We start from the raw sequence: 13,392 nt of genomic DNA, 5'->3' as shown, positions 1-13,392 counted from the left end.
AAGGTTCTAGAGATTCAACTCCAGACTCATGCTTCTACTGCAAGTGCTGTACTCAATGAGCCAAGCTCTCTCTGTAGCCCAGGCTGGCCTCAAAGCATCCAAAGCATCCTTTCTCAAGTGCTGGGATTGCAGACATGAGCCAGATCGCCCGGATTCTACCGCAGCACATCTAGGTTCCTCATCTGCGTCTCTGGTCTTGGGCCATGTCTGTGCTACAAGAGTTGAATAACACCTAGTCTAGCTCTGTAAACAAAAAACCTGCTAATTCTAGATGACAATGAAGATCACAATTTGAAGAAGTAAAAAACAAAAAACAACACCCTCAAAACATTGAGGCTAGTGGTGCAATCCCGTGATCCCGTGATCCAGCTATTCAGGAGGCTGAGGCAGGAACAGGAAGATCACAAGTTCAATGCCTAATCGGACTACAGGGAGACCCTGTCTTAAAAGATTAAAAAAATCTGGATGGATGTAGTTCAGTTGGTAGTGTGTTTGCCTCGCATGCTGGAAGACCTAAACTCAGCCCTCAGCACAAATGAAAAGCAGACAGCACTGGCTGGTTCTCAAGAAGACATGGCAGTCCGAGGCGCTACGAGCAGTCACCCACCTGTTACAGCTTTTAACACATTTTATGTCCGCACACCGCATTCAGGCCACACAAGATATAAAGGGTTACAAATATTCAGATTTTATTATAAATAAAATACTGCTTTCTTTTTAAACATAGAAAATGCCAAGTGTTGCGCTTTACTAACCTCCCGGAAGAGGAAGGCTGTGGAGATTAAGGCAAACAGCTAAAGTGAAGGCACATTTAAAAGGGCCACAGTTGGAATCCAGAGGGAAAAGATAAAACAATCTATTCTGTGTGACACCCGGCATTTCCCAGCAGCCATCCTGTCAATTCTATTACATAAAATACAGATCACTGAAACTACACATTAAAACAATGGCCGTGCTGCAGGAGTTTAATAGGTATTATCTTGTAAATAACTTTCATTTTTAAAAATAAACTTCTGTTTAAAAATATAGCACACAGATGGAAAGGATGAACCAAGCCAAACACTCCACCCACCAGGGCCTAAGCCCTGCTGGAGTGGAGCTGACCCAACGGATGATGGTGGTCTGTCTCAGCCATTTTCCTGCAACTGTGACCAACATGCACCTGCTAGGTGGCGAGCATGTAATCAGAGGAACTAGCCAATCAGCACTGAACTTGGTGAGGAAGAGCCATGCCTCTGCTGTGGCAGAAAAGACCTCGGAGGAGCAAGAGTGGAACCTCAGGGGTGCCAAGCCGAGCATTCTGGTGATCTCCATATGCCCAGCAGAGGTGGAGACAGACTGAACAGTCTTCTTCCTGTCATGGCTGTGCCTGGCGCCCTAAAGTGCTCAGTCATCGCATGCTCCCTACAAAACTGACCCATCCCGCTCAGGAATGGGAGAGTCCCATCCGTAAGTTTCCTAACTACTTTGCCCTGTCACCTGGTGGCTGCTCTGGGGCAGGCATGGAGGACAGCATGGAGCTACAGCTCAGATGATCAGGGCAACAGGGGAGAGCGCCCGAGTGCCCTCTTGGGTCTGGCTGTGGAGGTGAGCAGGCTGAGATTATGGTCAGACAATGAAGGTGCTGCAAACACAAGGCGGAGGCGGAGGCAGAGCAAAACACTGGGGAGCAGGGATGACTCTGGAGACCATAGGAAGGGAGGGGGTGTACAGGTTCCCTGTGCTAGCAAGAGGGAAATCCAAGCAAAGACGTGAACTGACAGTGCCCTCCTGGGAGGCCTGGGAATATTTACATAAATTCCTTACTCTATAATCATGATAAACAAAAACCATTCACACAAAAAATATAAATTTCAAATAATTAATAGCACCAGTGTGTCAGATAATAGTTTCTTTCCCCCCCGCTACGCAAAGTACAAAATTGCATAGTGTTAAAGGCTATATATGAATCTCAGAGGCAGGTAGGCAGGAGGAAAGGGGGCATGTGGCAGGAACTGTCACAGTGTGGTCCTAAGAAAACCACAGAGCTGAGGATCTGAGGTTGAGAATCCTACTAGGAAATGCCACACAAGGTTCTTCCCGCTCCATACAGAGGAAAGACTGAGAGTGGGTGGAGCCACAAAGTGCAGGAACTAGATGGTGTTGGCAGCTGTGTGAAACACTGAGCGATAGCATTTGCCACCAGGATCTGGCAAACAATGATGTATTTTGAAGAGTTCTAAATACAGAACGTTAGAAAAAGCGAATTCAAGCTTAGGGCAAACATTACACCTCTCCCCAACAGAGAAGAAGACAGCACATATGGAGTCTTAATGAGACTGGCTACACCTCATGTTCCAGAAAATCTGGGGAGGAGGGAATTTACTTTTCTTCCATTGGTCAAGATCTTAGAGACCAACTGTTTGACGGATATCTTAACACTAATTCCAGGACTAACACACTAACAAAGCTTGAAGAATTAGGTTTGGGAAAAAAAAAAAATTTAGTGGTTATCGCATCCCTGTTTCTTCTGCATTAAGTCCCATTTATAAAAATATCAAAAGTTATCTAGTGTAGTGGTGAGTGCAAGCTGCCCATCCAGACTTTGTATCAGCTGCCTATGGATTTGGAAACAGTTTATCTTCCTGGTCAATTCATACGGGAGAGATCCTAAGTGTCTTTGAGCCATACTCTCCGGGAGACCAACACTTAAGTGCAGTCTTTCCCAGGACGGCTCAGTGTCCTACACTCAACAGCTAGCATGACTGGTGGATGGCTACCAGCATCTGAATGACCAATACCTTTGGCACAGGATGTTTATTTCCTTTTGTTTAAAGAGGAGGTTGAAGATGCGGAGGCACTTTCTTTATCCACAGACGGGGCATACTGGCCATCTCAATGCTATGACGAGGAGCCAAACATTTCCTTCATAGAAACATGAGAACGGAGATAGGTTCTGCTGGTGTTGAGAGGAGGGAAGGGGAAGGGTCTGCCCCTGGAGGATGCCATTTCCTCAGGCAAACAAGGGAAGGTTGCTGGGTAAAGGGTTGACGTGAATGGAAGAGAGACTTTATTAGGCCAAACCCTTTGTTCCTGGTTCAGGATGTTTAACCTGCTCCTCTTTAAATTCCGACTTTTTGTGGTTCACAAGGACAGTGATGGAGAGCAGCAGAGAAGTGGGGGGTTCTGAAAAGTGTAATCTTTGTGTCAAGGCACTGTGGCCTCCCAGGGCTCCCCTTCCGGGGGCACTGCCTTGCAGCCCTCTCGTCACTAGGGCTTCTCAATGGACGGGGTGTTAAAGCATCCGGACGGTAGGGTCTTCTTGATGTCCTCCAAGTTGTGAATGTCCTTTATGATCTCGTCTATGTCTCGGTTATAGTCCATGATGGCTGCCTCCTGCTTCCGGGCTTCATTCTCTAGGTCAGCCACCTTCCTGTCCAGATCGCTGACCTTCATTTCGTCCTTGGCTTTGTTCAGGGTGCCCTCAATCTCATTCAGTTTGTTCAGGTCCACGGTGTCCAGCTGTCCTGTAGAGTCAGGAAGGACACAAAGGAGAACAGGCTCATTCCTTGAGAACTGGAACATGACGCCAAGAGCCTCTTGCTTTGTCATAAACTAAGGCTAGCACTGCCCTGACTCAAAGGTGCTGTGTGTGCTGTGTGTGCTGTGTGTGCTGTGTGTGCTGTGTGTGCTGTGTGTGCTGTGTGTGCTGTGTTCAAGGTCTAAGCAGCGCTGGCCTGGCCAACAAGGGCAGGCAGAGTGGATCATTAATACTAGAACAGTCGTAGTTTTGTTCTTGAGAACACTGGTTTTCACAGAATGTTTTAAGTTTTAAATATTTATTGTTATTATTTATTACTCTCTCTGTGTGTGCGTGTGTGTGTACATGTGTGTCTGCATGAATGCCAAGACATATATGTGGAGGTCAGAAGACAACCTGCAGGAATTGGTTCTCTCTTTCCACCATGTGGGTCCCAGGGACTGAACTCAGGTTGTCAGGCGTGGCAGCAAGTGCCTTACCCACTCCATCTCTGGAGAACCATCTCTTCAGCCCTCACGGAACGTTTTCTAAATGCACAGCTACCAAATCTTAGACCTCGCTTATGCTTAAGAAAGCCATTTGGTAACACCCAATCCTCTTTGACAGTTCATATGTGTAATCTGTGGGCAGTTCAGTATCATCAAAGAATATAAAAATCTCTAAGATAGAAGCATATGCCTGCAACCCCCAGGTTCCAGAGAAGATGCGCTGGTTTGGAGATCACTTCCTCTTTGTAAAAGTTAGACCTTACTAGGAAAATAGAAAATGGCAAATGGCCAAGGCTGAAATGCTGAGATAACGCCAGCAAAGCCTCAATCTAAACTCAGTAAGAAAAAATAAGATCCCTTTGAAAGATGATGCTCCATAGCAAATAAAAACAAACAGAGAGAAGCAGTCTCCTGAGACAGTTTAGCTAGCTCACTGACTCCCAGATGGCCAGGAATTTATTTGCCCACCTAAAACCTAGGTGATAGAGCCAGCAATCTAGTTCCAGTCTCCCTGCTCGCAAAGTCTGCCTCTTCTCCCTTCTCTCTCTTCAGCTTACGTCCATTTCAGGGTCATCTGCTGGCACATAACTTATTATTATTGATCTTTGAGGCAGAAAAAAATATTATTCGTCTTAAGAAAAAAAAAAACTAAACAAAACAGTGGCACACAAATTCCAGAACTCGGGAGGCAGAGGTAGCTGGATCTCTGAGTCTGAGGCCAGCTTGGTCTACAGAGCGAGTTCCAGAAACAGACACAGAGAAACCCTGTCTCGGAAAACAAACAACACAAAACAATCCCCAGTCTTCAAAGGCTATATTACTCCTTCAAAATGGAGGCTGGTGACAAAAGGTTATGGATCCTAAAAGGAGAGCTGCCTCTACCAAACTAGATTAAAAGGAGGGTTTAGTGTGCTTGTATTTCCATGGAAACCAAATAAAACAAACAAAGTTTTGTTAAAACTTTTAGTAGTCTTTTAGTGTTAAAGTTCTCACTTCATCAAACTGTTCTCAGAGAGAATTCTGCGTGATGGATCTGAGAATTCTTTATTCTACCATGGAGCCTTTCAAACCCCTTACAGAACCCCACCAGCAGGAGGAACTAAAGGGAAATGACTGTTTAATTGCACGATGAACCCTGGCCATCAATGACACCCCTGGCTGGCAGCACTCATCTTCAAATGTAAAGACCAGGGTGTCCTAGTCGGGGCAGCGTCCGGAGATGGCACCTAAAGCACCTGAGCAAAGAGTCCGGATTCCTCCTCACTCTAGAGCTGGCCGCCTGGCAATGCTGTGCTGCTGCAGCTGACCTCAGAAGGTGCTGCCAGACAAGACACTGGGTACGGCAGCCCTGACTGTGCAAGAGCTAACGGAAACGTTAATATTGACGAGTAAGCGAGTGCTTCTGAGGATTCCGGGCTAAGTGGACTCAGAGTCAGTGGCATCAGACCCTGAGAACGGCACAAAGCCCTGGGTGCCGGCAGGGACGAGCCTTCTGTTACTTACCTAGCTGCTCCAAGAGGTCAGTCAGTTGGCTGAGGAGGCTGCTAACGGAGTTTTTGGCTTTTCTGGCATTGAGCTCAGCTTCCTGAGCAGCCTGTGAAGCCTGCGGGGAGAGTAAACAGCATGACTACCCCTGACTCCGTGTTTTCATCTTCTCTAAATATTTCCCTTAGTGAGACAGCAGATCTATTTTCAGATGTGTCCCCCCTTTCCAAGTGCTGAGTCACAGACCCTCTGCAGGTTTTGGGGTGGTGTCTTTCTTCAGGTGGAGGATATTATTTCTACTGCACGGAACAATCAGAATTCCTATGATTTTTTTTTTTTGGACAGTCTTGCTATGTAACCTAAGCTGGTCTCAAATAAAAGAGTCTCCTGTCTCTGCCTTCCGAGTGCTGGACTGTAGGTATATACTCCTGTGCCTGGCTGCCCTTCCTGACATATGCGTTCAGAGGAATGACACTATCTCATTTTCTCACTTCCTCCACTCCAGAACACCTAGGGCAAACACATGGTAAAATGCATTAGGTAGAATTAGGTTATTTTTTTTAAGTACAGATTGAGTTATTTAGAGATGTCCTATTCTTGGAGAGTTTTCATAAGCAAAGCAAGGCTTTTCTGAAAATTCTCTGTCAACTGCACACACACACACACACACACACACACACACACACACACACGGAATACAAAGGATATTTTCAAAGTCATCCAAAGGTAAATACATTTGGGAAAGTTCCATGAAACCTGAACAAACACACTGGGCATGAGTCACAGGAAGCAGCAGTGGAGAAGGAAGCGTCTCCGCGTCGGGAAGCAGATGCTCCCACCAACAGCCAACAGCACACAACAAGCGGCTTTGCAGGCCCCACCAGGAATTACTGTTCCTTGTTTTGGGGTCAAAACAAAGGAAACATTTAGGGCTCAAAACAATGTGAAAATTTTAAAAGCAGAAAAAAATGAAAAAGCTTTCACAAATAAATGATTAACTCAGTTCAAATTGCAGCTGCTCTCAGGGTGCCACATGGGCTTCTGAGACCGTTCTGGGACTGGGACACAGAACTCTGTTGTTTAACCTGTGGTCTTCCAGAAAGAACCACAACCCTTCTGGTTGAAAAAAATGTTAGACCCAGGCAATACTCACTGGATGGTGGACTTTCAAAACTATCTAAATACAAAAGGAATAGTGTATGAGGGCATGGCTTACTGATCCCAAGAAGTTATGTATCAAAACTAACAAAGTGGATTCTCTTTCTGCCCTTCGAATTAAACCCATATTCCTTTTTGGAACTCATAAATATGTATTCTCTACTTTTTCAATATGCTTTAAATACAATGCTTCCATCAAGATAGCTCAAAGGGTAAGTGGCCAATAAGTTTGATGACCCGAGTTCTTGGCCCCAAATCCACATGGTGGAAGGAAAGAACCAACTCCCACAAGCTGTCTTGAGACAGCTACGTGTGTTACGGTGTGCGTGCATGCACACACATGGAATAAATAAATATATTTTAAAAAGAGAAGCCATAAGAGAAACATTGGTGTTTGCTTCATGGTAATTTCCATTTGAGCCTCATTTTTACATTAAAATCGCAGGATAATCCAGCACAAAGTTTAAAAACTCAGCTGTTTTAGTCAGTTGTGGTGGTGCATAACTTTAATCCCAGCACACAGGAGACAGAAACAGGAAGATTTCTATGAGCTCAAAGTCATCCTGGTCTACAGGGCGAGCTCCAGGTTAGTCAAGGCTACAGAGGGAGACCACCCTGTCTCATAAAACAAAACCAAAAGCTCAGCTGGGTGCATAGAGAGGTGTCACTTCACTAGACCTTGATTTGTCCTTTCTATCTCAAGGTAAAAATGACCCACAGCAAAAGGCCCTGTTTTGGGGGCCTGGAAAGATTAGGCCTCTTCCTAACACAGCAAGGGTGTGAGCAAACAAGCTGACGATATTCACCGACCCTGTGACCACAACTCAAAACAGGAGCTATTCCCACACCCTAGCCCCCGTAAGTCCTTTCTAATGCAAAACAGAACACTGAATGAAGAAAAATAGCCCCTCATTCTCCCGTGTACCAGTCAGTCACAAAAGCACTCTGCCACAGTGGCCTGCTGTGCACAGTCACCACAGAGGTGCGGAAGGGAAGCGGGTGTGAGGCTGGTGTGAGGCTGGTGTGTTTCCGTGCAGTGGCAGAGAGCGCTCCTCAGATGCCTTGTAGAAGAATCTGGCCTCTGCCCCAGTGAGAGAGCAGCTGGGTGGACTCAGGAAGAAACTGGCTTTTCACTGCATTCTCCTTTTAAAACAATTTTAATTTTATCCCATGTATGAATCACCTACTCAGCCACATTAAACGCGCACACACACACACACACACACACACACACACACACACACACACACACACGGCTTTTTTTAAGTGTTCTAAAACTCCAGCTGTGGGGGAAATGTTTTGCTTCTAACTGAGTGGTTTAGGGACAGGGCAATTGTGCAACACCAATACCTGGCAGAGGAGCCAAATTCTTTGTCTTCTACATAAGCTACTGACCCAATTCTTGACCAGAAAATGCAATACAAACCTGAAGTTCACATGGAAAAGGCATTTGGGGGGGGGTGTCTCCCAGTGCCTCTGAACAACGGGGCGCTCTTACCATCCCCGCCATCATCATGTCCTGGTCGGCATCGTCTTGTTTCCTCTTCAGCTCATTTTCGGCTTCCTCCAGCTGCCTCAACATAACGTTCACCTCGTTATCCAGATCCGTCACTTCTGCGAAGGTTCTCTCGGCGTCGGCCTTGGTGCCAGTGGCATTCTAGGCACAGAAGGAACTGCTGACCAAAGCAAACCAAAGACCCCAGAGCCACTTTCCCTTCCTAGAGCACATCCTACTCCCTCCTATAATCTGTTTTGCTACAGCAGAGAAAAAACTCTGCATGACTCGGGTCTAGAGAGCATGAGATGTGTGAGCAGGGGCTGGCGAAGAGGGAAGCACTTACCTTCTGCACGGCGCTGGCGATCCTCTCTGCTTCGTGGGCTTTGGTCTTGGCCTCCGTGGCATCCGCTGCAGCATTGCCCAGGGCCAGCTGTGCCTCCCGTGTCTTCTCGTTGGCTTCAGCTATGGTCCGGTTGATGGCGGGAATCCTCCTGAGAGCCTCCTCTGCAGCTGTCTTGTTATCATTCACACGTCTATCAAAATCTAAAAAGGAGTTCAAGGCACACGTTTGAATTAAACTGCCGAAAAGAAAACAAAACTGCAATTGGATTTTGCTTTATACGCAGCAAACATCTGTTGGGGAAACAAAGAATAACAACTGGAGCTGAACCTCAGAGAGGGCAGAACACACCCAGCCCTGTGCAGAAGGGTTCAGGACTAGTCACAGGCCTGAACATCGGTTTCTGAGTAGAGTTCCTACTTGAAAAGCCACTGCCACATAGGCCTGGCACACCACTGCTTCAGTCGGTGTCTTCGGGGGTCTACTGTGTGTCGGGTGCAGTATGACACTCTGCTGACGAATGGGAAACCAGCAACCCAAGAGGCTAATCTGTGGAACAGGGGTTCAAACAGACCCTGACACCAAAGCTACACTTGCAACTCTTATGCTTATAGAACCTGTGATTATTTTCACCAAACACAAATCGACCCCTCGGTGAACTGGGCGGGTGTGCTTCTCCAAAACAAAGAATTAGATATCAGTGGTGGAAAAAAAAAGATAATCTCCATTTATCACTGAAGTCAGCTAAGCAGGTAGACTGTGGGGACGCAAGTTAGTCTAATGCGAGACCACCCTCCTACACATGGCTGACTCAAGAATGCCAGGGTAAAATGACAGAGGCACTCTGATTTTTCTTTCAAATACTCAAGCTCCAGATTTGCCAAGAGATCCTGCTTCAAATAACCCATTAAGGAGATACCTGGAATCAGCTTGAGGTCTACACATGCACGTGCACACAGAGCCCCCCCCCCGACACACACACACACACACACACACACACACACACACACACACACACACGCAGACCATGGAGGTTAAACCAAGTATGGAAGCAGACCACAGTTAACTACTGGATGGAAGCAGCCAGTGTATAGGATTTAGCACACTATTGTGTTCAGCGGGAAGCATGCTACAAACAAATGGAAGAGTGACTCTGACCGGCTCTGCGGGGGACAGGCAGAGACGCTGCTGCTCCCTGGCCCTCTCATACCTTTGAGGTTGTTGAGAATGTCATTGGCTTCTTGTAAGGTGTTTCGTCCCTTTTTAGCAGCCTCTTCAGCCAGAGCCTTGGCAGCGTCAGCTCGAGCTAGGAGTTGGTCGGCCGTCTGCAAATGCATGGTAGGTCAGAGGACAAACCTTTCCGGGCCGGCCTTTCCCTCTAGCAGACAAGCCCCTCACAGCCACAGCTTAGAGACTGAAGCAGACACAGAGGCCGCACGCTAGACGCGGCTCACCCTTGAGTCGTTTAAATTGTTGCCTCCAGAAATGCGGCCTGTGGCAAATCAAACTAACCTGCTGCTCAGCTTTTCCCTTCTCTAGAAGGTTCTTTACTTCATTTTCCTTCCCCCGCATATCTTCCCGAAGGTCCTCATAGTCCTTCAGCTTCTGGTCAATTAGACGATCCAGATCCGCAGCTTCTTTCTTGATTTTATTTGCTTCATTCTGTGACGAACATGTAGGCAATGATCACAACAAATGACAAGGATGCTTAGGAGCACTGTGAGATTTAAGGCTCAATTGACAGAAAGACAGCAGGGGTCAAGAGTTTGCGGATTTTTTTTTTTTTAATCAAGTATACTTTAGTGATTTCCGAAGGTTTCCTGTATTTTGATCAGCTTTCACAGCTCTGCCCGCCCACGGCTCAAACACATCTTCCTACAAGAGGCCCACAGAACATATCTTCCTATAAGTCCCTTTCAAGTAACTCTCCCTACCCCCCTCCCCCAGCTGTGGGCCTCTGTCAGCCATCATATCAACCCCGTCTATTTCACACTGCACACACACAGACTCATCTGCAGAGACCCAAACCTTGGGAAACCAGCTGACACCTCAGATACAGGGAGCAAGATGGTCAATTTCAATTTAGTATTAAAGATATTTATATGGGGACTTCGGGTGAGAAACCATCGCTAGAAGAAATAAAACATTACCAACTCCCGAATGTTCTACCTGCTCTGGCATGCTGCTATAGTTCTTGCAGGCTTGCTCTCCTTACTGCTCTCTAGGTCTCTGTTACACAAGGCCTAGGAGGAAGGCTCCAGCCACACTCTGCTTCAAGTTAACTCAAATATATCACAGTTTGGACTTATATGAAACATCTAGAGGAAGTATTCATATTACCAAGAAATCCTTGCTCCTTCATGTCTATAGTTCTTTATCTTACTAAGTTATATTTGCATAATTAAAATAGAATTTACCTTTACCAGTGAGCCAGCTGGAGGTCTGGAAGGAAGAAGCAGGGCAGGCTCTTACCCAGACTAGAGGTACAGGGGCGTCAGGGACTACAGTGGCCAGTCTTTGCACACATACCTCCAGCGCCTCGGAGTCCACAGGGGTCAGCTGGGCCACGCTGGCGTAGATCTCTACAGCTTTGTCACCTGCCCGCTTGGCTTCCTCATGGACGCGGGCAGCCTGTGTCTCCAGGTCCTGAGAGATGTTCTTTGCTTGCTCATACCTAAGGAAGAAACGGCGCAATTCAATTTAAAAAACCAAAACCTGCTTTATTAACATCTCAATATTAATCAGATACAATCTAGTTACTCTCCCTGGGAACAGCTCCAAAAACCTAAAAGGAACTGTGTTGGGGGCTGCAAACCAACAGACCCTGAGTTTCTTGTAAACAACTTGTTTTCCTCTGCTCTGAGCTGCCTGCAGCTGCAAGATCCTGAGAGCCGGGGTGTGGCCAGAGCCCTATATAAGTTGCCCCTGAGCACAATAAAATGGGCATTCTTGGCATTCTTGTATCAAGGATGTCCCCATGGTCTTGTCTGTCTGTCCGTCTGTCTGCCTGCCTGCCTGTCTGTCTCTGTCTGTAATTGTGTTTTTAAACTTTCAGTCTAGTTCCCATAGCGTGTAGCAAGTAGAACGCGGAATGGAACCAGTGTACTTTTATAGAACTGATGTATCCAATGCTCTCATTTTGATAACAACCCTAGCTAAAAGTTACATTTCATTTTTTCAGTTCTATTTAGCTTACTGTATATAAACCAAGCATTCATAAAACCCAAATTCCAGCTCTATAACATTTCTAGCACTGATAATACTGATAATACAACATGAGAAGTTCATACCTGATTCGATGTGATGGCTACTATCAAACAGCAGACACACTACAAATAGTAGGTAAATGCCGGGCTACACATACACAAACATGGATGAACTTTGTATTTAGACTTGGGTCTCATTCACAATCTCATTACACACACATACACACACACACACACACACACACACACAATGTCCCAAACACTTCTGGTCCCTAATCTTTCAGATTACAAATATTCAATTGATATATTTTATACATTCTTACTTTGGACCGTTTAAAGGCCGGCAGCTCAGCACATTTTCTTGGCTTTATTCTAACTTCTCTTCCCTTCGGCCTCCACATATGAAGTCTCTTAAGTCCATGGCTAGTCTAGCTCCCATCGCCTGCTGGAGTGGCCGCACATCCCCTGCCCTGACCACTCACCACTCTGAAAGTGTGATAAACCTCACACACATGAGCCTAATCCCCAATCCACGGCGCTGGCTCTGCACAGCCCCAGACGGGGAGCCACTCCCAGTTACACTCACTTCCTATTAAGCTCTTCGATCTCAAATGCAGTTTGATTCTCTCCTTCCAGGGTCCTCAAAAGCAGATTATAGGCCTCAGCCGAAGTCTCATTGGCTGTCTTTGCCACTCGGACAATGTCATCAGCTTCCTGTTTGTGGCTGTACGTGTAGGGGGAAAAATTAAAAATAAACCGTGAACAAGACAATTCAGTAGGGAAAGAAATAAAATTTAGGTAACATTTACTTGGTTATATTTCCATATACTAGTATGGAGAGAGATCTAGGAATACTAGAAAGTCCCATTTGGAGTTTCACAGTCATTTCAGGTGGCTAAATTCACAAAATGCATTCTGTAACTGAGAAGAGTATTTTCTAGTAAATAAATGGCACAAAACTCCACTGGGACAAATGTGTATTTTTCTGAGAAAAACTGCTTTTAGTTGTTGTGCTGAGGTAGATCCTGCCCACAACCCTAGCACTGAGGCACAGGATCAGGAGGTTCCAGGCCAATGAGCTACAGAGGGAAAATGTCTCAGAGGACATGGAGGGGAGAGAGGGAGGAAACCTTCCAGTGTGAGTAATTTACATACAGCACTGGGCTACCCAGACCGTGTATCTGGTCAGCAACACAAACACCAGACTATCGTACAGTCTGCTGGACTACTGCATAGTCTCCACACAGTTACTGCATAGTCTCCACACAGTTAGTACATAGTCTCCACACAGTTAGTACATAGTCTCCACACAGTTAGTACATAGTCTCCACACAGTTACTGCATAGTCTCCACACAGCTACTGCATAGTCTCCACACAGCTACTACATAGTCTCCACAGTTAATACGTAGTCTCCACACAGCTACTACATAGTCTCCACAGTTACTACGTCGTCTCCACACGGTTACTGCATAGTCTCCACACAGTTAGTACATAGTCTCCACACAGTTAGTACATAGTCTCCACACAGTTACTGCATAGTCTCCACACAGCTACTGCATAGTCTCCACACAGCTACTACATAGTCTCCACAGTTAATACGTAGTCTCCACACAGCTACTACATAGTCTCCACAGTTACTACGTAGTCTCCACACAGCTACTACATAGTCTCCACAGTTACTACGTAGTCTCCACAC

The 13,392-nt window shown here is 46.1% G+C and overlaps 1 protein-coding gene across 1 annotated transcript in view; it reads right to left on the bottom strand.

Moving 5' to 3' along the window:
• Nucleotides 1-665: 665 nt before the first annotated feature.
• The window catches only part of Lamc1 (laminin subunit gamma 1), a 116,136-nt gene continuing 103,409 nt past the window's right edge, over nucleotides 666-13,392 (bottom strand). Inside the window, exons 21-28 of the mRNA XM_087906424.1 lie at nucleotides 12,282-12,419; nucleotides 11,019-11,163; nucleotides 10,002-10,151; nucleotides 9,700-9,814; nucleotides 8,493-8,692; nucleotides 8,150-8,308; nucleotides 5,512-5,611; nucleotides 666-3,506 (exon numbers count right to left, since the gene is read on the bottom strand). Of these exons, the coding sequence (XP_087762550.1) occupies nucleotides 3,250-3,506; nucleotides 5,512-5,611; nucleotides 8,150-8,308; nucleotides 8,493-8,692; nucleotides 9,700-9,814; nucleotides 10,002-10,151; nucleotides 11,019-11,163; nucleotides 12,282-12,419 (1,264 nt within the window). The 3' untranslated portion in view covers nucleotides 666-3,249. The remainder of the gene's footprint in view (nucleotides 3,507-5,511; nucleotides 5,612-8,149; nucleotides 8,309-8,492; nucleotides 8,693-9,699; nucleotides 9,815-10,001; nucleotides 10,152-11,018; nucleotides 11,164-12,281; nucleotides 12,420-13,392) is intronic.

The sequence above is a fragment of the Myodes glareolus genome, chromosome 5 (assembly GCF_982192425.1).
Source record: "Myodes glareolus chromosome 5, mMyoGla1.1, whole genome shotgun sequence".
In the NCBI taxonomy this organism is placed as follows: Eukaryota; Metazoa; Chordata; class Mammalia; order Rodentia; family Cricetidae; genus Myodes; species Myodes glareolus.
The sequence above is the reverse complement of the archived record's forward strand: the minus strand, read 5'-3'. Positions and strand labels throughout refer to the sequence as shown.